At 41.8% G+C, this 25,804-nt stretch overlaps 1 protein-coding gene across 1 annotated transcript in view; it reads right to left on the reverse strand.

Moving 5' to 3' along the window:
* Nucleotides 1-8,924: 8,924 nt before the first annotated feature.
* Nucleotides 8,925-25,804, reverse strand: part of LOC119967928 (triadin-like) — a 233,906-nt gene continuing 217,026 nt past the window's right edge. The window contains exons 28-29 of the mRNA XM_038801024.1: nucleotides 20,382-20,414; nucleotides 8,925-10,572 (exon numbers count right to left, since the gene is read on the reverse strand). Of these exons, the coding sequence (XP_038656952.1) occupies nucleotides 10,415-10,572; nucleotides 20,382-20,414 (191 nt within the window). The 3' untranslated portion in view covers nucleotides 8,925-10,414. The remainder of the gene's footprint in view (nucleotides 10,573-20,381; nucleotides 20,415-25,804) is intronic.

The following is a 25,804-nucleotide window of genomic DNA, read 5'->3' on the forward strand; positions in this document are numbered from 1 at the left end:
CTTACTTTCATGCTGCAGGAGAAAAAGGTGTGCCGATTGATTGTCAAGTTAACCCTGATTGGCTGAGGTGCTGCAGTCTCAAAAAAGACATTTTGACCACCACACAATTGAGCAAAATGGAGTATGAATTTCAGTGCAGATGCAATGCCAGGTATGTAAACTGTATTTCTGAATGATTGGCTGATAGAATCAAATAACATGCTCCTCTGGCTGTTTGCAACCAGCCCGTGTTTACAAAACCCAAACATTACGTCTACTGTTAGATGTGATTCTGCGATTGAGCAGCACTTGCTGAACAATCATAGGTTTGCTAATCATTGTACTGACAACCAATTTAAGATAATCAGTCGAGCTCATGCGTAGTTCATTGACACTTACTAGAAGTGACATACATTCATTCAAATGGACCTGTTCTCTGCAAACATAAGGAATATTTCCAACCTTGCAACTTTTTGAATTACTCAGAAGCGTGGAGAACCTACTGTTCCGTTGCTTTCTCCATGGCAACACTTCGGCCAGTCAGAGTCAACCTGTCAAACATTCGGCACCCTCTTTTCCTGGAATATAAATTGTAGTGATCATTTGAAATTTAGCATTCTTGTGTTTGTCCTGATGAATGCAAGACAAAACGTTTTTTTTTTAAAGCATAGTGTCTGCTCATTGCTTTTTGCATATTTGTTGCTTAAAAATTATTTGAACAATGATTAATATAAATCACAACAAAAATACACGGGAGAACATTTAAATATAACCTCAAACAATGGACAACATAGCATCTCACATATTTATTAGAATTAGTGCAGTGAAAGATCTTTGATTTATTTTTAGGATCGAATCCAAGCATAAAATGATTAAAAACAATAAATATCAATCCCATAAGCAAAAATATGATTAAGCACCTGGATAAATTCTTTAACAACTTCATATTTAGAACTGCTACACAGTGAAATTTTCAATTACATAGATTTTCAACTACAGAGTATTGATTGAAATACAGTGTCACATAATAAAGGCACCGTTTTAAAAATTCAATAGATTAATTATCTGTGTTAACTACTAGCTTTACTACATTCCAAATGTAGTCACATTTAATTAAATATAGTAGATACTGAGTGTGAAAACATTGTAAATGCCAAAATTCAGCATCAGGAACTAGAGATAAAGGAAATTCTAGTTTCCATATTAAACATTTTATTTTTGGTTACGCACAGAGCTGACCTTAGTGTCCAGTCACAAATAAAAATAAAAATTAATTATAAACAGCAGCTACATCATCATATTGTAGAATTGAAAATCAATTTGATGACTGTAGAAACAAATAAGCTGCTCCATTTTTAGCACCGAATTGAGGTTTGTCTACTACCGCAAGAGTCAATGATGATAATCGATTTTTCCGTCAACATTTATTTTATTTTATCCTTTCATAACGGTCATATCTGTGTACTTCAAACTTGTGACGTACCCTAGAGGGCTTGCTGTCACCAAGTTGAGCAGCATCCACCAACTAGCCTATAGTCATAATAATCAATCGTGACACTAATCAGATAGCAGCAACCTTTCAATGTTCCTCTTATATCAGTTTCTGAAGACAATTGCAAATTTGTCAGTCAGGAGTGAAACACTTTTCATGTTAACATAGTTAGTCAACTTTTATAGTCAATGTTAATATTTTGCCAGTTATATTTTGTTAATTTCATCCAAAGTTGAGCTTATTCAGAAATGTTGTTCAGCCCCATTTGAGTCAATAGCTGAAAACTTACTGACTATAACTGAAATGCCATTCACTAGAATTTTCTGGCACTATTAAAAGAGAAACTCAGTTTCAGTATCCAAATAAGTGTTCATTTGGATCAAATAGTTTTCAAATAGTAAATTATTTGATTTTTTTCCCCCATAAATTAACAATTGCATTGAGGAGCATAAATTTGTTACATTTTTAAAATTGTGTTTTAGGGTCAGCAGAAGAGTAAAAGGATTGCACCAGCTCGAATCGGTTAAAAAAGATGATTTGTATTGAGAGTTTTACTTCGGCTGTTATTTGTTATTTATTATTTGTTGTTTGTTTCAAAAATTTAGGAACTTGGTATTTTAACTGAAATCTCTTCAACTTGAGAAATAAAATGGGTTGTGGTTACACACTTTTTGTTGATTATGTGGAATTTTATTTCTAAATTGCGAAATACAGAGGAGGTCATCGGCCCATCGTGAATGTGCTGGGTTTATTTAAAAAAGAGCTATTTAATTTGTCCCACTGTCCTGTTCTTTCCCATAGCTCTGCAAAATTGTCCCTTTCAGCAATATGCCAAATTCCCTTTCCAAAGTTAAAGCTGAATGTGCTTCCATCAACCTTCCGGATCGTAACAGTTTGCTATGTAAAACATTTTCTCCCCTGGACTTTTTTGCCAATTACCTTAAATCTGTGGAATCAGTTTCAAACGGCTTGTTAAATTAATATTTTGGAATTATCTGATGCAATTATTTATTCCACACCAGTATGGAATTTTAATTTTAGGTTACTTTATTTAAAATAAATGTTATATGGATGGGAGGGAGAATAAACTTATACCAAAAATAATCTAGAATTCTATTGAAGTGAATAGTTGATTTCATGATTTTCTGCACAGGTACGTTTGCATCTCTGTGACAAATGGGATTTGACTCGTTTCTCTAAATCAAAAGCTAATTTTTTACTCATAATGTGGTGAATGTATCAATTAAATTTTATCTTATTTCATGGTCGGTACAGTAGCACAGTGATTAGCACTGTTGCTTCACAGCGCCAGGGTCCCAGGTTCGATTCCTGGCTGGGCCATTGTCTGTGCGGAGTCTGCATGTTCTCCCCGTGTCTGCATGGGTTTCCTCCAGGTGCTCCGGTTTCCACCCACAAGTCCTGAAAGACGTGCTGTTAGGTAATTTGGACATTCTGAATTCTCCCTCTGTGTACCCGAGCAGCCGATGGAGTGTGGCTACTAGGGGCTTTTCACAGTAACTTCATTGAAGTGTTAACGTAAGCCTACTTGTGATAATAAAGATTATTATTATGTTCGATGACTAAAACAAATCGCAAGGTACATATTGCTAACCAAGCCAATATTAAACACCATTTGTTAATATGGCACGTCCAGCACTCACTAGCAGCTCCTTGCAATTCCTCTTGCATGCCAGTTACCATACTCCAAAAAACCCCAAAAAATCATTTGAATCTTGTTGCTGAATTATAAATAAAAACTTCTTTCACTGGAAGAGATTTGTAATTGATTAAACTTCTATCATAAAAGTTAGTTGTTTAATTTTGCTCCATCCATGCATGGTTTATTGTCTTTTTTTTGGAAATGAATAGATAGTTGAAAGGATTTCATAACTGAAAACAATTTCGAAGTTACTTTCCTCTTCTCAAGCAATATTTATGAAAATTCTGTTTATTGACCAAAATACTGATTGGTGGATGAATTGTTTTTATGCTCATGCCCAACTTATTTTTCTCTAATGCCCTGCAGTGCTGGCATCATGCTTATGAACTGAATCTTGGCGGGAGCAGAGATTTTTGCTGTGATACATACTTTTGATTATCATAGAGACAGCATTTATTACAATCAATATGCTCCTGGAACCATGATATTGTGCACCTTGTTTTCGAGTCACTCTTGAACACATTAACATCTAATAAAGAAATCCAGTTTCTAGTATTTTTCCAGCCATTAATGGCCTCAAATGGGATCGATAGCCTAACTACCCAGTTAACATCGATGATGCAGCCAGCACCATTTTGAAAGAGGCCTGCCTCTAAGTGCTCAGAATGGCTTCCTGGGCTGGAATCTCCGGTTCCCCAGCTACGTGTTTGGTTATGTCGGGATTCTCTACTCCCATCGCTTGTCAATTTGATGCCCCACTGAAGTTACCTACACCGCTGGGAAAGCCATGGTCGGCGATAATAATAATATATAATAATCGCTTATTGTCACAAGTAGGCTTCAATGAAGTTACTGTGAAAAGTCCCTTGTCGCCACATTCCGGCGCCTTTTCGGGAGCCGTTACGGGAATTGAACCCATGCTGCTGGCATTGTTCTGCATTACAAGTCCAAAGATGTGCAGGTTGGGTGGATTGGCCATGAAACCTTCCATGATTTCAGTGGGAAGTAAAATCAAAAATTTTTTTTTTATTTATAATTAACCTAGGACAAAAGTTCGGCACAACATCGTGGGCCGAAGGGCCTGTTCTGTGCTGTATTTCTCTATTCTCTAAGCCAGCTGTTTAGCCCACTGTGCTAAACCAGGTCCTTGAGCTATTGGCAGGAACAGACAATCCCAATGGTTGGAGAATTCCGGCTCCTATTCTAAACGACAGACACCTTTTGATATGGAAATTAGTGTCCAATGAGAAACTGCTCCAGCTCGACAACCCTCCGAGATACCCGGGCACCTTCATTTCCAGCCTCTTGCACATCCCCAATTTCCATTGCTTCACCAATGGTGACCATACCTTCAACTGCCTAAACCCTATGCTCTAGAATTCCCTCCCTTAACCTTTCCACTTCTCTCCTCTTTTCACCTTTTAAAGTTCTCCTGTAACACTTTGATCAAACTTTTGGTCACAAATTCTGATAACTCTTTACATGGCTCAGTGCTACAACTTGATGAACACTCCTGTGAAGCATCTTGGGATATTCTACTGTGTTGAAACTGATATATCAATTTAAGTTGGCTGTTCTTCTTAATTGCTATTTTAGATAACTGGTGAGGCCCAGCAAAGAAAAATCTTGAACTATATTTGTGGGCCTCAAAGAAGCATCTCTGGAGCACAGAAAACTAACACGGATCAGTGCTGCCTGTGACCCATACCCTCACGATCACCATTTCCCCTGTGACTGAACATTTTGGTATCAGCTCCAGCCTATTTTCCTTTGCAATATTTGATGAGTCTAGTTGGGACATCTGTTTTGGTACCCTGAAGCTCAGTGGTTAATGTAAGTGAGGCAAGAGCCCCACTGCAGGAATGGTTGGCTGCCCAAAATTTTAAATAAGAAGTCTTACAACACCAAGTTAAAGTCCAACAGGTTTATTTGGAATCACTAGCTTTCGGAGCGTTGCTCCTTCATCTCGTAAATCACCTAGTGTTGGACTTTAACCTGGTGTTGTAAGATTTCTTACTGTGCCCACCCCGGTCCACCGCCGGTATTTCCACATCAAAATTTACAACAGATGTATGAGTTCACAATGGATAAAGGGAGCTTATTCTCCCACACTCCAACTGCTTGCTTCTTGGCGGTACTTTGTTCGCTGGTGGCGGATTTTTCTACTCCCCTCGCCTGTCAATGGGTTTTCCCATTGAAGTCACCCACGGCACCAGGAATCCTGTGGTGGGGGGGGGGGGGGGGGGGGGGGGGGGAGGGGATACGCCGCCGTATAATTCCGGCCTACATTGTTTTTGATTTTACTTCCCACTGAAATCATGGAAGTAATAATGGACATATGAGACAAAAATAAGACACATTCTTAACATTTTCAATCCAATTTCTGCTATCAACTACTGAGGGGAAAAATGGAGAGAAAAATACTATTTCTTTCCAGCTGGGTTCCAGAAGTTGGTTGATGATTCTATTCCCTTTGACTCCTTCTTTCCTGGCTTAGCAGGCAAAATCACATCAACGATTGACCAAGTTGTATTTTTGACCCAGTAAAACGGCGATGCGAGTGCTTTTGATCGGTTTGAAAACTTATTCCAGTCAGTTGAACCCAACTCTGGGCAGAAGGCTAAGAAAATTTAAGTACCAAAACATTTTCTGTTAAAATGCCATTCCAGATATGTATTTCAGTTCCAACTAGAAAGACTTGGATTTCTATAATGTCGTTTATGACCCTCAAATGTCTTAAAATGCTTTAAAGCTTCAGAGCTTAACTTTAGAAATGTGGTCACTGTTGTAATGTAAGAAAGTCCATCTTCAAAATAGTGCCGTGAGATATTTACATTCACATGAACAGGCTTCAGTTTAACGTCTCATTCAAAATTCAGTGCCCCTGACAATGCAGCACTCTCTCAAGGCTACACTGGAGCTTCAGCCTAGATTTTTAAGCCCTGGATTGGGTACTAATGTGAACCATCTGCCTGTTCAGGTAACCGATTCCATTGCACTATTTCAAAGAAAAACATGGAGTTATCCCTGGTATCATCATGAATATTTATCCCTTAACATTACAAAAACAATTATCTGGTCATTATCACATTGCTGTTTGTGGGAGCTTGCTCTGCATTAAATTGGCTGCTGCATTTCTCCAGGCCCACATAATTCTCTGGTGCTCTGGGTACGAGAGTCAAGTGGACGAGAATTACTACTGCTATTGACAAGGGTGGCCCTGATGCAGTGGACCTCACGGTAGGCAAAGGGGACAATGCTTAAAGGACATAACCCCAAAGTCCATCCGAGGACCATCCTTTTCCCCCCACATTTCAAGGTCTGCCCACCCCACTCACACCAGACCCACCCCCCAGTGCCCCTCCTCCAGAGACCCCCTAAATAAAGGCACCCCCAAGAGGCCACCTAAATAAAGAGACACCCTAAATAAAGGGGCCCCCCAAAGAGACACCCCAGACAAGAGACCCCTGTCAGGAAGCCCCCAGAAAATAGATTCCTGTCAGGGAGCCCGCAGAAAAGAGACGCTTTCAGGGAGCCCACAGAAAAGCCACTCCTTTCAGGGAGCGCGCCGAAAAGTCTGGAAGCTAGAGAGAAGTCCTGACAGAGGCAGTGAAAAATATTACTGTTTTAACATTCACTGGGCCATACATCTGCTGACTCAGACAGAGGAAGCCCCACTGGCAATTCCCAAAAGAGAAAGCCATTCAGCTGTGGGTCTTTTTCTTCTTTTTAAAAAATTAATTTAGAGTACCCAATTCATTTTTTCCAATTAAGGGGCAATTTAGAGTTGTCAATCCACCTAGCCTGCACACCTTTGGGTTGTGGGGGCGAAACCCAGGCAAACACAGGGGGAATATGCAAACACCACTGTGGTGGTATGATTTGCATAGCTGTCTGCCATTGGTGCAGAACACCGGCTTACCATTGGCCCTGGTCGGTCATGTGCCTCTCGACCGATTGGCTGAGACCAGTCATGTGACGGCTCTCCGATTGGTCGAGAGCCTGAGTTAACCACGCCTCCATACCGAGGTATAAATAGTCAGAACGCCCGGCGGTCGTCCATTTTATTGTAGTCGACCGCAGGACTAAGTTCTAGCTTATTAAAGCCTAACTTTTGAATAGCAACTTGTCTCTCGTGCAATTGATGGCTCATCAACCACAAGGACAGTGACTCAGAGTCGGGATCGAATCTGGGACCTTGGCGCCAAGAATGGATCTTCTTCTTGAACCTACATGATGGGGCAACTCTGGTGGAGTTCTCAGGCTACCTTAAGAATTCCAGCCTGTGCGCCTTTAAAAGACTTCAGCAGAACGCACGCAACCTGAGAGTCAGGGTCAGGTCCCTTTGAAAGGCTCCATTACTTACCTAGGCCTAATTCAAAAAGGATCAATAAAGTTATATTTTGAAGCAGAATGGCTCCTTTTGGAGCTCTTTTGCACTTCATGGTTTACTTTTGGCCTCGGGCCACTGAGGCAGGATGGCTGTGGGCTGCTTCACCTTATAACGCTGGATGGAGCAGATGCCGATGAAGCACCTTTGCAGGTCCCCTCACCATGCAAATGGGAATGGGGTTCACACTAACTGTGTAAGGCAGATGGATGTTTTCCTTTGCCATTCTTTCACCAAAAGAGCAGCTTCCACAAAATTCTGAATCTTACATCCATGTGGCATAAAATAATAGCTGCAGTCAATATCTCCTTTTAAAGGAGCTTAGTGGTTATTCAGCTGTCCAACGTTTTTAAGTTCTCCATGATTTATGTGAATATCAAATAAAATACAACATGGTGCCATGAATCACCTGAAAACATGATAAGCAAGTGTACTTGTGCTTTGCAGGCAACTTAACAGTGATATTTGTATAAAGCTTAATTTTACAGCCACAGGTTTAAAAGCAGAACCTGTAACACATTTTCAAGGTGCCCTCTTTCCCTTTTATTCTTTAGACCATTATTCCTGGAAAATAAAACTTGCTTCCATCTTGCCCTTAACACATATCTTTACATTATTGTTTACACGTGATCACTATAACCTGCAAGTTTCATGGGTCAAGCAGCCTCTCTTGCCCATAAATTGTATTTTCTCACTACCAATCTTAATGCAACCTGAACAGTTACAATTTCCTTTTACCAAATATTTTCTCCAGTCTCTCTTATCCTTGCTGCCCAAATGTTCCTTCACTTTCCTGTGGACACACTTAGGCTGTACCCATCTGCTTGAAAGGATTTCATCAGAGTTATATTCCAATATTTGGAAAGCTTTGCCTTTTGTGAAATATCATTCAGCATCAAAACAAGGCAGCAAACGTTTCCAACTGTGATTAATATAACATGGCAAACATAATTCCAGTAGAATATTCAGAATTATTTTATAAAGAATACAAATACCTTAGATACGTTTGCAAACTTTGCATTCTCTGATTCAACATTGATTCTGTACTACCATTGTACCATTGTACTGTTGATATTACTTTAAAACCCTCTGGTAAAACGTGGTTACTGTCCAACTGTCATATTTCAAAATAGATTAATAAACCCAAAATGCACCAGGAATAGCCTTTCGCATCTTATTTCTGTACTTCCATTCATGCCTGAACAGGGTCTTCTGAATGAGATGCCATGAAAGTCCGTCTAGTCAAAGTGCTTTGGTGTAGGTCTCAGAACTGAAGTTTCTGACCACAATCACACACAAACACATGCTACAAAATGATTATCCTAAAAAGATTACGAGGCAATTTCTTCCTGGATACATTGATAAACAATGATCACAATTAATACAAACAGATGTAAACATAATTTTCGGTTAATAGTAGATGCTTTAGTTTAGTTGCCTTTTAATTACACCAAAATATTAAAGCAAAAATCAAAAGCCTTTAGATGTTGCGTCATTGAGCACAAGCAATGATAACAACTGTAAGACTCCACTAAACATATTCTTTAAAAGAAATTACAATTTTTTTCACACCCAATGAAAATCTAATGATTATTACATTGGTGGTACCATTCCTGTTGAACTAGTAATCATCGGTGCCATATCTAAGTCAGAACCAAGCAAAATGCTGATTACTTTCTAGATTTAAGTCAAACATAGTTACCCACAGTACCAACACTTGCGTCTCCTTTAAAACTCTTGTTAGTATACTCAAGAAGACATTTCCTTCATGTTCTTCTCTACCAATGACCTAAACCCAAGTTGTGAAATTTCTCCTTTTGTTTTAAATCATTACGTGCTTGAATAATAATTAAAGTCAAACAGTGGCTGGTAAATAACTGTATTTTGTTTCAAATCATGATAAAATGTTATGAAAATACAGTCACAGAAGCAGCTGGCAGAAAAAGAGGTCATTTCCAACAAAGCCATGCACTGTCAGCATAAATACATCAAAGCTTTTGGATAGGTCAAGCCTAAAAGTGAAATGCTGAGTGCAACAGCTCAGTGTGAAGGTTTCCATCTGGCAGTTAATCATAACAGTCCCTCTGAATGCTGAAGGGAAATTAATGCCATAAAAACAAATTGCTTTCCTGAAAATTCTAATTTAGGGCTAATGCTTCAGAACAGACTGTCAACATTTATCTCACATTGAAAATTTGGATGGACACTTTCACTGCCCATTGGCATTTGTGTCATAATACAAAGATTATTGGAAGCCATTCACAGTCTGAACACAATACCGAACATTGTGTCTGGTTTTCAGTCAGAGCGTGCTGCAGTAGCATTAATATTCAGAATTCATAGACGGAGGACAAGAACAATTGAAGCAGGCAAACAAGTATTCTGATGGAGTTCACTTGTTTTTTCTCTACACCTGCTTAAACTGGAAATTGGAGACACAGCAAGTCCATCAGAACGTCAGTTTTCTGGATTTCAGGACAGAAGCTTGAACTGAATAAATCATAGTTATGGCCGTGTTGTATTTTAAAAGCATTTGAACGGTAATTTTAAACTGACACACCTTGGATTTTGCAAAGAGCCATGGAGAAGGAACTGAAAAATGCAGGTACAGGTCAGTATTGCATGTTGTTGTCAGGAGCAATTTAATGCTATAGCACCATAGTTTTGACAGAAGGAATTAGATAGTTAAGTCTTCCAACCCCTAATAATATTGCATTCCATTCAGACCGATCATCATTCCTGCTTTTCATATCTGCAGTCAACAGTAAAATATTTTGTTCTTCTCAGTGACCTCTGTGATTACAACTCTGCGAACAGAGCAGAGCAGGAGAATTGGAAGTTTCAGCTTGAAATCTTCCAGATACTTTTCCATATAATCTTGTTATCCGTTCATCTAATGTCCTGGAGATCTGACCTTCTTTTCAGATTCCCCACTCTGCTTGGGGCTATGTTTACTCACTGCAGGGCTTTGGAGAGATAATAAAGCATTTGACATAGGCCCATATCCATTGGGAGCATCAAGGGACACACACTGGAAGAAGCGTAGATTTGCTGTAGTGACAAAAGAGTATTTAAAAATTCATACGTTAATGAAAATGTACATTTTAGATTTGTGTGTTATTCTACCTTATATATCTTTATCGATACATGAATAGAATCGCTTAAAAGTCACTTCTACTCTAGAAATTTTGGTTTAAAATGTAAACCAAACTTTCAACGTTTGATTCAAGTTCTGACAAATGCTAGCAAAACAACAATGCAGCAAGTTTAGACATTGCAGTTAGTGCACAAATCAGGAGTGTACAATGGGTTACTAAAGGTTTTGGAGAACAATAATCTTGCTGCTTTACAGATCAATTTCCTGTTTTCAATCCGTGAGCTAATTTGAGGGCTAAAATGTGGGTTATGTCTACATCATACTAAGACTACGAGGCAATGATGAAGGAGAAACACTAATCATAATTAGCTGGGAACTGTGAGTGGGAAATAGAAAAGGAGGAACATAATTGATGAAAATTAATGGTTGTCTTCCCCTTGAGATTTAGTACACCCGATGTGGAAGAAAGCTGGTAGGACCAGCCAACTACTCGGTCTGGATGGCTGTGATTCACTCTGGATGCCTGCAATTGACAGCTTAAGAAGGGAAATGGCAATTAGAACTACAGCAGATCGGAGGTGAAATTCTACAAAACAGCCACAAGGAATTCACTAAGAAAATGCTGGTAGGTTAGATGTCACCCAACTGAAATAAAATGCAAACACCATCTGGCTGCACTGTGCTAACTTAAGCTGCAAATTTTAACACACTAAGGCGAGAAATTTGCTTGAAGCTGTTTGAGTTTCACTGCCATATCTTCGCCAGAAGCACCATGGGACCCTTGTTTGAATTGAGCACAGAATCTTGAATGTAACTCCCTTTAAACTCAATAAAGGCATTAATTGATTCATGGATCTGATGTCATAATTCATTTGCAAATTCACTTTGTGCAAGATTGTACAGTGCCCTCTATGTCCCCTCTATCAATACACTGACTAGCCAATTAGTGAGATGGTTAAATTTAGTGTTTGAATGCAGAAAATGGCGACTGAGTATGGCATTTAGGTATAATTAAAATGCTAACACAAAAACTAAACAACACAGCCATTAAAAGTCAAAGTAACATATATACCATGGCGTAGCTAGTCAATACCATTTGAAAACATTGGAACTAGTTTAAGATGCAATTTTTAAAAAATAATTAAATCTCTAATGGATTGTGACTGTAAGAGCAAAATATTCGACTGAGTTTAATGTTCATTTTCTAAAATTTGTAAATGTTACACTGTGGCCATAGAATCATAGAATCCCTCCAGCGCAGAAGGAGGCCATTTGGCTCATCGAGACTGCACCGACCCTCTGAAAGAGTGAAAGAGCATCCTAAGTAAGCCAATTCCCCCACTCTAATCCCCGTAACCCCACTTAACCTTTGGACACTAAGGGGCAATTTAGCATCGCCTATCCACCTAAACTTCACAAGCTGGATTCTCCGTCGGAGGGATCCTCCGTTTCGCCGGGAGTGCACTCACGCATGTGGATTTTCCGATGGTGTGGGTGCCCACAATGGGAAACCCCATAGGCCAGCTGCTGGGATGGAGAATCCCACTGCTGGCATGGGCATGCCACACCTAAAAACGGTACGGCGGGATGGAGAATCCCACCGCAAACCTTTGCACTCCGGGAGGAAACCAGAGCACGCGGAGGAAACTCATGCAGACATGGGGAGAAGGACTCTGTCGGAATTAATAGCATAAAAGTTTTTGGTAATCAGGAACACAGTTGTCCCAGTTTGAGAACGTGAAATTTGAATGCAAAGAGTTGAGCAGATATTTAGAGCTGACAATCTCAGGGTTTACACTACTTACTGGTGCAAGTTTAACACAGTGGTGCAAAATTAAAGCGAGGGAATTAAAAACAATAGCATCAACATTCAGAAAAAAGACAAATCCAGTCATCTAGATAAAAGATAAAGTCCCAAAATCCCACCCTCAGTTTTGCAATTGCTGACAAGCTGCTCTAAACTGTCCATACATACAATGTAGAGGAGGTTATTATCTGATAATGCCAAACTCCGAGTGAAGATGAACTGAAGCTCAGCCGTAATAAGTTGTGAAACTGAATAGTGAAATGATACTTAGAAACAAAATAACAATTGAAAGCTACCATACTGCAAAAGCTAGTGGTAAGCGGGAGGATTGGGATAGCTTTAACGTTCAGGAAAAGGATACTAAAAATAAAATCAAAAGAGCTGAGATGAACTATGAAAGGAAACTAGCAGACAACATAAATACTGATGCCATAAGCTCTACAAGTGTATAATGAGGAAGGGAATAGCTAAAGTAGATTTTGGTCCTTTAGAGGATGATACTGGTAAGGTAATAATAGGGAACACAGAGATGGCCAAGGCACTGAACCAATATTTTGCCTCTGTCTTCATGGCAGAAGGTACTAAAAAATTTCCAAAGCTACAGTTAATGCAGAAGAACAGTGCAATAACCATCACTGAGGAGACTGTATTTACAGCTTCACAGCTCCAGAGTCCCAGGTTCGATTCCGGCTTGGGTCACTGTCTGTGCGGAGTCTGCACATCCTCCCCGTGTGTGCGTGGGTTTCCTCCGGGTGCTCCGGTTTCCTCCCACAGTCCAAAGATGTGCGGGATAGGTGGATTGGACATGATAAATTGCCCTTAGGGTCCAAAATTGCCCTTAGTGTTGGGTGGGGTTACTGGGTTATGGGGATAGGGTAGAGGTGTTAACCTTGGGTAGGGTGCTCTTTCCAGGAGCCGGTGCAGACTCGATGGGCCGAATGGCCTCCTTCTGCACTGTAAATTCTACGAATCTACGAATAAATTGACAAGATTGGAACAACTCCAAGTTTTACATCTACTTTTACTTGTGCCACAAATTTATGCACTGTGTATTGCCAGAGGCAGATCTGATTCCATCAATTTCTTGCTGGGTGGGTTAGATTAAAATGTTCTTCTTGTTTTTTATTAAAATAGTAATGTTTCAGGTAATTGGTATTGCCTTGGAGGTTATTACTAAGCTTTGTCTGATATTGGCTTACTGCAGTTTGGAAAGATCTTTAGCATTACAACTGTTTGCGTACAGCTTTTAAAAGACATGGGTCTGGACTCTGCTCAGGAGATGAAGTTCTCCTGTCAGAGTAGAATCACGCTGGTCTGCACTGGAATTTATGTATTTTCATAGAATTTACAGTGCAGAACGAGCACCCTAATTAAGCCCATGCCTCCACCCTATCTCCGTAACCCAGTAACCCCACCTAACCTTTTTGGACACTAAGGGCAATTTAGCATGGCCAATCAACCTGACCAGCACATCTTTGGACTGTGGGAGGAAACCGGAGCACCCGGAGGAAACTTCTGCAGACACTGGGAGATCGTGCAACGCCGCACAGTCAGTGACCCAAGCCGGGAATCAAACCTGGGACCCTGGAACTGTGAAGCAACTGTGCTAACCACAGCCCCCATTAACGTTACAGCAAAAACCCCAGTCAGAAACCCAAACAGAGTACCCAACAGAGATCCCCACATCAGAGATCCTCCCATCTATCACCCCTGCCTGGAAGCTAAAGAGCAGTCCAGGCAGAAAAAGTGAAACAATCACTGCTTTTTCACTTACCAGTCCCTTACACCTGCTGACTGAGACAGAAAAGCTGAATGTGGCAGCTGTAACAGGTGTCCTAGGCTTCATAGAAAGCCAAAACAGATCCTTGGGTTTGCAGGGCTTCTCTTCACTTTCAAAGATAAATAGCTTTTATTACGTTGTAAATGATAGGGTAACAGCTTCCAGACAGTCAGGTGTCTGGATTGTTTATTTTTATTCTCCTTCATGCTTGAATACATTTCATGTATCCTGCTTTAAAGCTAGACACAATGTTTATATTTGGGCAGCACGGTAGCATAGTGGTTAGCACTGTGGCTTCACAGCGCCAGAGTCCCAGGTTCGATTCCTGGCTTGAGTCACTGTCTGTGCGGAGTTTGCACGTTCTTCCCGTGTCTGCGTGGGTTTCTTCCGGGTGCTCCAGTTTCCTTCCACAGTCCAAAGATGTGCAGGTTAGGTGGATTGGCCATGCCAAATTGCCCTTAGTGTCCAAAAAGGTTAGGTGGGATTATTGGATTATGGGGATAGATTGGAAGTGTGGATTTGAATGGGATGCTCTTTCGAAGGGCCGGCGCAGACTCGATGAGCCGAATGGCACCTTCTACACTGTAAATTCTATGATTCTATCTAGCTATGATTGACAGGTCCTGACCACATCAAAAGAAGTTGAGTGCTTTCTCCTGAGAAAAAAAGGGTGTGAAAGCACAGATCTCTTCCATATTGCCCTGGAACATTGACTCTGGAAGTCTGATAGTACCAGGTCAAACACGGCCAAGGAAACTGCCGGCTGATTACAACGTACCATTCCCCATCAGCTGATGAAGCAGTACTCCTCCATGTTGAACATCACTTGAAGGAAGCACTGAACTAGCAAGGAAACAGAATGTATTCTGGGTGGAGGAGTTCAACCTCCATCACCAAAAGTGGCACCAAAATTACAGAAAATTATATAAAACATTTTGCCTGTTGTTCACTTTAAAAACAAAGAACAATGGCTATTATATTCGAGTTTCTTCATAGCATTGCGATGTCAGCCAAAACCAGATCATAACAGCAACAGGTAGCTCAACCAGAGCTGACTGGGTCCTAAAGGACATGGCTGCTAGATCGGGGCTATGGCAGGTGGTGAGGAAACAAGAGGCAAAAACATATTTGACCTTATCTTCACCAACCTGCCTGGCACAGATGCATCTGTCCATGACAGTGTCGGTAGGAGTACCACCGCTCAGTCCTTGTGGAGACAAAGTCTCATCTTCACATTGAGGTTACCCTCTATCATGTTGTGTGGCACTACCACCGTGCTAAATGGGATAGATTTTAAACAAACCTAGCAGCTCAAGACTGGGTATCCATGAGGTGCTGTGGGCCATCAGCAGTAGCAGAATTGTATTCAACCACAATCTGTAATTTCATGGCTCAGCGTATCTCCCATTCAACCATCACCATCAAGCGAGGGGATCTACCCTGGTTCAACAAAGAGTGCATGAGAGCATGCCAGGAACAACATCAGGTATACTGAAAAATGAGGTATCAACCTAATGAAGCTACAACACTGGAGCACTTGTGTGCCAAACAGCATAAGCAGCAAGTAATAGACAGAGATAAACAATTCCACAACAAACGCATCAGATCAAAGCTCTGCAATCCTGCCACATCCAGCCGTGAATGGCGGTTGACAATTAAACAACTCATTGGAGGAGGAGACTCCACAAATATCCCCATCCTCAATGATTTTTTTTCCATTTTTTAAAAAAGGAAATGTAGAGTGCCCAATTAATTTTTTTCCAATTAAGGGGCAATTTAGCGTGGCCAATCCACCGACCTTGCACATCTTTGGGCTGTGGGGGGCGAAACCCACGCAAACACGGGGAGAATATGTAAACTCCACATGGAAAGTGACCCAGAGCCGGGATCGAACCTGGGACCTCGGTGCCGTGAGGCACCCATCCTCAATGCTGGAGGAGCCCAGCACATCAGTGCAATAGATAGGCTGAAACATTCGCAAAAAGATTCAGCCAGAAGCACTGAGTGGATAATCCATCTCAGTCTCCACTGCAGGTCCCTAGCATCACAAATGACAGCCTTCAGCTAATTCACTCTACGTGATATCCAGAAATGGCTGAAGGCAATGGATACTGTAAAGGCTATGGACCCTGACAATATTCCGGCAGTAGTACCGAAGACTTGAGCTCCAGGACTTGTCGTGCCCCTAGCCAAGCTGTTCCATTACAGCTACAAGACTAGCATCTACCCAACAATGTTGTAAATTGCATGGGTATTTCCAGAACACAAGAAACAGGATAAATCTAACCTGGCAAATTACCGCAATATCAGTCTACCCAGTGCTATCAAGCTGTGCATATTCAGAATAACCTGCTGACAGATGCTTAAGTTGGGTTCTGCCAGGGTCACTCAGCTCCAGACCTCATTACAGGGTTGGTTCAAACATGGACAAAAGAGCTGAAATCCAGAGGTGAGGTGAGAGTGACTGCCCTTGACATCAAGGCAGCATTTGACCGAGTATGGCATCAAGGAGTCAATGGGAATCAAGGGGGAAACCTTCCGCTGGCTGGAGTCATCTTTGGCACAATGGAAGATGCTGTGGTGGTTGGAGGTCAATCAACTAATGGGCGGCACGGTATCACAGTGGTTAGCACTGTTGCTTCTCAGCGCCACGTACCCGGGTTCGATTCCCGTCTTGGGTCACTGCCCGTGCGGAGTTTGTACGTTCTCCCCGTGTCTGCATGGGTTTCCTTTGGGTGCTCCAGTTTCCTCCCACAAGTCCCGAAAGACATGCTTGTTTAGTGAATTGGACATCTGAATTCTCCCTCAATGTACCCGAACATGCGCCGGAGTGTGACGACTAGGGTATTTTCACAGTAACTTTATTGCAGTGTTAATGCAAGCCTACTTGTGACTAATAAAGATTCTTCTTGTCATTGGTGCTCCAGGCCATCACTGTAGGAGTGCTTCAGGGTAGTGTCCTAGGAGGAGTCATCTTCAACTGTTTCATCAGTGACCATCCTTTCATCATTAGGTCAGAGGTAGGGATGTTCGCAAATGTCTGCACAAGGTTCAGTACCATTCGCGACTCCTTAGATACTGAAGCAGTCCGTGTCCAAATGCAAGAAGATCTGGGCAATATCCAGGTTTCGGCTGACAAGTGGGAAGTAACATTGGTGACACACACGTGCCAAGTAATGACCATCTCCAAAAAGAGAGGATCGAACCATCACCCCTTGACATTGAATGGCATTACCATCACAGAATCCCCCAATATCAACATCCTAGGATTGAAATTGACCAGAAATTGAACTGGCTAGCCATATAAATACTGTGTTTACCAGAGCAGGTCAAAGGCTAGGAATCTGCGGTGAGCAACTCACCTCCTGACTCCTCAATGCCTGTCCACTGTCTACAAGGCACAATTCAGGCATATAGTGGAATGCTCTACATTTTCCTGGATGAGTGCAGCTCCAACAACACTCAAGAAGCTTGACATAATCGATGAAAAAGCAGCCCGCTTGATTGCTACCCCTTCCAGAAACATTCAAATCCTCCACCACTGCTAAACAGTGTCAGCCATGTGTACCATCTACAAGATGCACTGCAGCAACTCTCCAAGGTTCCTTAGACAGCACCTTGCAAACTCACGACCGCTACCATCTAGAAGGACAAGAGAAACATATACCTTGGATCACCACCACCTGGAAGTTCGCCCTCCAAGCCACTCACCATCCTGACTTGGAAACATATCACGATTCCTTGACTGTTGCTGGGAAAAAATACTGGATCTTCCTCCCCATCAGCACAATGGGTACACCTCAACGGGTGGTTTGAGAAGGCAGCTCACCACCATCATCTGAAGGGTGACTAGGGATGGGTAATAAATGCTGGTCTGGCAAGCGACACCCACATCCCATAATTGAATGTTTAAAAATCTGTGTAACCAAGGGCCGAAAATACTGAGGAAGATTAAATCCACCAGCACTATGATTTGGGAAGGGGGAAGAGCTAGATTGGATTAGCTAGAATTCATAGTTGTAAAAAGGGTGTTAAAGAAATGTAAATAGTTAAAAATATAATTTCCTGCGTTGTTGCAAAGCAGGATGTAATATTTGGGAAAGGTGTATAAAGGATTGGCAGAAGGGATATGCAAATATATAACATGGATGATGATGTACCATTGATATCGTGTGTTAGATTCTTTAGAGAGAGAGAGGAGGCGCGATCTACTGGTCGTGTCACGCCAGAATCGGGGAGAGATGCGGCCTGTAGATCCCGCGAGAGGCTTCGCCCGGGATTCCCGACAGCCGTTACACCTCAAGAGATGTCATGATCTAGGTCCCACCGCAATAGGTGGGGCCCATTCTCGCACGGTTAAGTAAGTTTAAAAACCCACTTAGCCGTGCCGATGCCGGATCGAACTGCCACTCAGCATCTATCAACCTCGCCGAGCAAACCCCAGCCGAGCGCCGATTAGTACTGGTAGTACTAGTACTGGCAATCAGGCCTATCGGCATTAGTGGCTGTCTCCCAGGCGATTGGAAGCGTCTACCTGGTTGGCGTCTGGCCAGGCTGGCACCCTGTCACTGCTGATGCCACCTGGGCACCTTGGCACTGTAAGCCTGGCAGTTGCAAGGAATCAAGTTGGCATTTTCCAGTTTCCTCCCACAATCCAAAGATATGCCGGTTAGGTGGATTGCTCTTAGTGTCCAAAAAGGTTAGGTGGGGTTATTGGGTTACCGGGAAAGGGTGTATGTGTGGGCTTAAGAGGGGTGCTCTTTCCAAGGGCCGGTCCAGACTCGATGGGCCGAATGGCCCCCTTCTGCACTGTAAATGATATGATTCTATGATTTTGCCTGCACCAGAGATCAGGCCCAGGGGTGCCCTGTCGGTATGTGGTGGAGTGTGTGGGGTTCAAGGATCCGCCAATAGGTGAGTTGGGGCATTGGGAGATGGGGTGGGGTAGTCGCGTCGGCTGGTCGAGAGATCACTCGTCATTTAAAAATGGAGTCCCGAATTCTTCATGCACTACAGAGCTCTGCTCATCGGAGCTCCTTCGTGCAGGGAATGCAGCTGAGCCGTTATATAGTCGGGTCATTCACGGCACTAGCAGCGCCAGAAACAAACCCGCTAATTCCACCCAGAATGGACTCTGATTTATTTGGTTAGATTGTGCCGAGAGAGAGAGTTTGGAACCATACCTAGGAGCTAAATGTCTACTCTGTAACCTGCTTAGATGCTATACTATAAACATGTGTTTAGCAGATACCAGAATATGTCTTCAGTCTGTAAGAACCAAATTCCACTCCTCCAGTCCAAGTTGGAAGATTCAATCTCACACCGCCTACCATTAGTAAGATGGAGATTGTGGACACGGTAAAATCTAGGCAGGATCTCCTATTCTTGTGAAGACAGCTGTCTTCAAGATATCATGGCAATAGTCTTTATGATTACTGTTTCAATTATGGTAAGAGTAGAGAGGGGCCCAGTCCTGTACATTATTGGAGCAAAACTTAGGCCGAAGTAGAACTGCAAGGAAGAGAGGCTGATCATAGAATTTACAGTGCAGGAGACCATTCGGCCCATCGAGTCTTCACCGGCCCTTGGAAAGACTACCCTTCTTAAGCCCATGCCTCCACCCTATCCCTATAACCCAACCTAACCTTTGGACACTAAGGGGCAATTTAGCATGGCCAATCCACCTAACTTGCACATCTTTGGACTGTGGGAGGAAACCGGAGCACCCGGAGGAAACCCACGCAGTCACGCTGAAAATTGAATTCATTTGTTTTAATTCAGCCTTTTCTCATACCTTCCAGTGTTGATACCTCACATCGCTAAAATGAATTGGTGAAGGAGGTACACTGTTTGCACCATTGTTCACCAAGGTTGCTCTTACTGCATCGTTATTAGTTCAGGCTTACAAAACAAAATAGTTTTGAGCTGAAATGTGCAGGAAAAAAATCTAACAAACTCGACACATCATGAGATGCTCTGCTCCAGTAAATTCTGTGGCAGTAGATTCTGGGACTAGTCAGAATTCCAACTGCCAAGATAAACCAGGTTACCTCAAATTAGTGATATTTGCTTTCTCATTTCAAAAATACAATTCATAGTAATTTTTGCCAAAGCAAGTGACTCAAATCACTTGTTTCTACAGGAAAAGGGTAATGATTTTTATTCATAAGGCCTACCTTGAGACTTCACCATTCCAGCTGAGCTTTGTCCTGGAAAATGAAAAAGATGGATTCAGTTACAGATATCTGTCAAGGATGTTAGCTTTTGTGCAACTGTGTGTGAATACATTTATAAAACTCTTTGAGGATCCCGGCCGCAACTCCAGGAAACACTCTAACTGATAGCAACGACTCACATCAGGAGGTCGGTTTAGCTTAGTTGACTGCTCGGCTGGCTGATGATGCAGAGTGAGGCCAACAGAGCAGGTTCAATTCCTGTGCTGGCTAAAGCTATTCATGAAGGCCCTGCCTTCTCAACCTTGCTCTTTGCCTGAGGTACGGTGACCCTCAGGTTAAACCACCTCATTTTAATGATAAGGGATTTGCTCACTCCACTCGTTTCCAGCCCACCACAGTTGAAGCCAGTGAGCTGTAACTGCGGAAGTCCATAACCTGTTTTGGTTGATCGGTGATAGGTCACATTCACTTGTGTGACTGCTCTCTTCTCCTTCAAGCAGTATTTTGTAAGTGGCAATTCCAGTGTCCAAAGGGGAGAGCAGCCTCTGGTTCTACGGTGACTTTACTTTGTACAGTCATGAGCAACCGATATTTTTCATGATTCAAGTTGAGCTCCATTTTGTTTTTATATACTTCATTTAAGAAATCTAATATCTGGAATGTGCAGGTTGGTCCTTAGCTAGTCACCACATCTAAAGGCTGGCACTTCCGACAATGCAGCACTCACTCAGCATGAGACTGGAATGGTGGTTTTAGTTATGTGTCATGGAGTTGAAACCATAATCCCTGACTCAGAATCCAAAGAGTTACATGCTGAGTCAAGTTGACACAAGGCTGAGATGCAAGTTTCTTGGTTCGTTTCAAGCATTTGGAAGCTTAAAACGTTTTGATTCGAAATAGTAGCACCATCAATTTACTCATGCTATGGCACATTACATATTGAGACATTCATATAAATCTAATAAATTATTTTATATGAAAGGTATTTCAAAGTTTTCACAAAAAACCTGCAGATTCTGAAAATTTGACATTTTGTTATATACATCATGAAGCAAGTGGTTTATATTTTTACAATGTCATCCAGCGCTTTAACTTTAATACTAATATTTATATGAATCAGAATATATTCAGTCTGCAGAGTTCTCCTGTGTTGTGGGATAATGTGAAATTGCTTGAGAAAGCCATGATACTATCCCCTCAGGGGCCAAGCATTATGTTGTTTCCGATTCCCAACCTACACCATGGAATATGAACTCCCCCCGGTAATTGAGGTGGTGGAGCCTCTCCCCCGATTGGGAGGAACTTCACAGTATATAAACCAAGGGTGTCCCTTCAGGGTGAGGAGTTGGAGTACTTGTGGTTATTGTGTGTAGTGTAAATAAATCTTGTTCTTATCCAACCTACGGTGCACACCATGAAGTCTCGTCCTTCGGCTACTACAAGCCATAAGATAATACCTCAATGGTGTTCTCAATGATGTTGACATATAAAAGCTGTTTGCATAGACTATGCAGAGCTGGAGTAATGTCTTGGGAAACATTGGGCAGATAGAGCAACAGAGCAATTACAGACAAGAGATAGTTCAAAATACTTTGGATTTGTCAGGAAAGAAACTTGTTCTTCAGGGCAGAGAGTATGAAAAAATGGAATTAGATTGAAAAATATTAACAAATAGTAAAAACAGATGGAATACCGAAAGGAGAATATCCAATTTATATTTTTAGTGGACAAGGTTGGCTAGTCATTTAATTTAATTCAATTTAATGAAAGCAGTACAGGAAGGAAAATATGGAATTTCTTCAAAATTTTTGTAGAATCTGTAATTGCTTTTAAAAAAGAGACTTTTAAAAGTTTGCATCAATTATAAAGGGGTCAATCTTTATTAACAAGAACTACTGATCAACGCGGCCTGGCAACCATTGAATTGAAAGCGGTACCAACAGGCAGGACGTTTATACATGAAGAAGCTGTGTAGCTGGCAGACGTAAGTGAGAGGTACAAGCAGAGGAGCTGGAGGGTGACGGCAATTAGCGCACAGCTGCAGGTACAAAAAGAAAGCAGACAGAGTCCAAAAGAGGAAAACAGAATATTCATCCGAGGAGACGAAGCCAATCAAACCCAGAAAAAGAGGTCAGTTTTTTCTGTTTGGCAGGAAAGGAGACAGGATGTCTTGAGGCAGTGAGGGGGTTTCTCTTCCCCCTCTGCGGCATGTTATGCAGGGGGTAGCTTTCCAGTAGCGGGATCTTCTGGTCCCGCCGTTGTCAATGGGATTTCCTCTTGAATTCACCCCTCACCACCATCCTTTTCAACCATTGACAGGATCACTGCTGGACAGCATTATTAAGCATACCAACATACGAATTAAGGGCAGGAATAGGCCATTCGAGCCTGCTCTGCCATTCAATAATATCTTGGCTGATCTGATTGTTACCTTAACTCCATGTTTCCCCCTTACCGTGATAACCTTTCACTCCCTCGTTCATCAATAATCTATCGAGCTCTGCCTTAAAAATATTCAAAGATTCTGCTTCCACTGCCTTTTGAGGAAGAGCTCCAGGGACTCGCAATCCTCAGAGAAAGAAATGCTTCTCATCTATCTTAATTGAGCAACCTCTTTAAATGGTGACTCCTAGTTCTAGATTATCTGACGAGAGGAAACATCCACCCTGTCAAGACCCCTCAGGATCTTAAAGGTTTCAGTCAAGTCACCTTTTACTCTTCTATTTAGTGGATACAAACTTAATCTCTCCACCCTTTCCTCATAAGACAACCTGTCTATTCCTAGTGTTAGTCTGGTAAACATTCTCTGAACTGTTTCTAACATATTTACATCTTTCCTTAAATATCAAGATCAACATTGTACACAATAGTCCAAATGTGGATTCACCAATGCCCTATACAATTCCATAACCTCCCTAATTTTCTGATCAATAACCATCACAATAAACGATAACATTCTATTAACTTTCCTAATTAATTGCTGTACCTGTATATCAGCCCTTTGCGATTCATGCATAAGGACACCAAGATCCATCTACACCTCAGAGCTCTGAAATCTCTTTAGATAATAAGTTTATTTTTTATTCTTTCTGACAAAATGAAAAAAATTCACATTTTCCCACATAATACTCTATTTGTCAGAGTTTTGCTCACGCACTTAACCTGCCCATGTCCCTTTGTAGCCTCCTTCTGTCCTCTTCGCCATTTACTTTCCTACCATCAGCAAATTTAGCAACCATACCCGCAGTCCCTTCATCCAAGTAATTTATATAAATTGTAAAAAGTAAAAGCCCCAGCATTGATCTCTGTGGGACGGTGCTATGTCTTTTCGTCCGACGTCATTTCGTCCAACGACACTTCGTCCACGTCTTTTGGTCCAACGTCTTTTTGTCCGCCCGTCTTTTGGTCCAACGTCACTTCGTCCAATTATCCAATTACAAATAGTTTAATTTCGTTTTTCAATGTTACTGCTCAAGGATCCTCTCCACCTATTTCGCCTCTTGAAGTTGAGTTCTGCATTTGTGCTGCTTGATCTCCAGACATTATTAAGATAAGCTGCAGGATATTCACCCATGTATGCTCCAGCGTGATGAGAGCCATTGTATCTGATGGAATATTTGATCATTTCAGACCTGTAATGTCAGAACCCACTGCCAACCAGAGGTTTTAATCACTCGACGAAAATCGAGTTTAAATCTGCTTCTTTCAGAACTGCACTCATTGTCTAAATCCAATTAGACTCCCACTTATATCTGTGTCTGTCAGAATTGTAGAATATCAAATCATCTTGTCCTCTCCCCATTATTCTCTCTCGGGTACAGTTCTGGAAATCTAACTTTTAGGGAATTTCGGGAATTTACAATTTACATCAATTTTCAGTAATTTCGGGAATTTTAAGTAATTAGTAAACTTTTAGATTTTTTAACTGCATTTTTAGATTTTTTAACTTTTTAACTGCATTTTTCAACTTGCATTTTACTTGCATTTTATCAATTACTTGCATTTTAGCAAGTAAATTAACGGAGTTAATTTGTAATTGGATAATTGGACGAAGTGACGTTGGACCAAAAGACGGGCGGACAAAAAGACGTTGGACCAAAAGACGTGGACGAAGTGTTGTTGGACGAAGTGACGTCGGACGAAAAGACGCGATACGCTGTGGGACACCACTCGCCACATCATGCCAACCCAAAATAAGACCCATTTATGCTGATTCTGTTTCCAGTTCGCTAGCCAATCTCCAGCCCTTGCCAATATGTGGCCCCCAAAGCCATGAGATTTTATTTTCTGCAATAACCTTTGATGTGGCACCTTATTAAATGTCTTCTGGAAATCTGAGTCCAGTACATCCACCAGTTTCCCTTTATCCACAGCAAATGTGGCTCCTTCAAACATATTTTGCCGATGATATGAAAAATGAAAATCGCTTATTGTCACGAGTAGCCTTCAATGAAGTTACTGTGAAAAAGTTACTGTCGCCACATTCCAGCGCCTGTCCAGGGAGGCTGGTAGGGGAATCGAACCGTGCTGCTGGCCTGTTTGGTCTGCTTTAAAAGCCAGCGATTTAGCTCAGTGAGCTAAACCAACCCCTATTGTTCCCCCCCTTTGATTGCCACCTTGACATGACGGAAAAACTTGTGTGCTCAGATGAACTCTTGAGCGTGACCGTGAGCATTCCTTACTCCTGAAAGGTAGGGCCATCATTGGCAGTAAGGTCAGGGGAAGGTGGCAGACAAACTTCAGCCCAAAACATTCTCAATGGCAGAACAGATGAAGCAAGAAAATGTCTCAGCAGCTACAAAGGCAGAAGAAGAATCCCACATTAAACAAAATCATGTTCAGGCTTCTACCAGGGTATATTTGGCAAGTCCTGTGTCTATGGATAATTGAAGACACATCCATGTTTACGAAGCTGGGAATCGCTAGTCAAGATCTGCACACAGGTGACAGCTGCGTGAAGGCCGTTGGATACCTGTGTAGCAGCAGGGCTGTCTTTGAGCAGAAGCATCTATGACTGAGCTTTTCTCTTCAGGATACCCTCTTCTCACCTCAAATAGGGAGAGGCCAAAAATTAAGCTGCTCTACCTCTCCTGGCTAGGGAGCCAAGCCCTACGGGATTACTATGAGGTAAACTTTCCTGACCCTCCTGCCATAGGAATTGTTGCAGGCAGAACGGAAAACTTGACGGGCACTTAAAGGTCGGTTGACCTTGGGCGTGACCGGAAACTCCCACCCTATATTTGTGGTCAAAGAAAAAAAACTTTAAATTTGTAACTTGGAATGTTGCAACACTCACTGATATTCTCAAGAGTAACCCTCCAGGAAGAAAAAACTGCAACAGTATGAGCCATCAAGACTCCAAACTGACATTGCCACCCTCAGTGAGATTCATCCTTCCTGGGGAGGGGAAGCTGAAGGAAAAA

Source organism: Scyliorhinus canicula, chromosome 6 (assembly GCF_902713615.1).
Source record: "Scyliorhinus canicula chromosome 6, sScyCan1.1, whole genome shotgun sequence".
NCBI classification, from domain to species: Eukaryota; Metazoa; Chordata; class Chondrichthyes; order Carcharhiniformes; family Scyliorhinidae; genus Scyliorhinus; species Scyliorhinus canicula.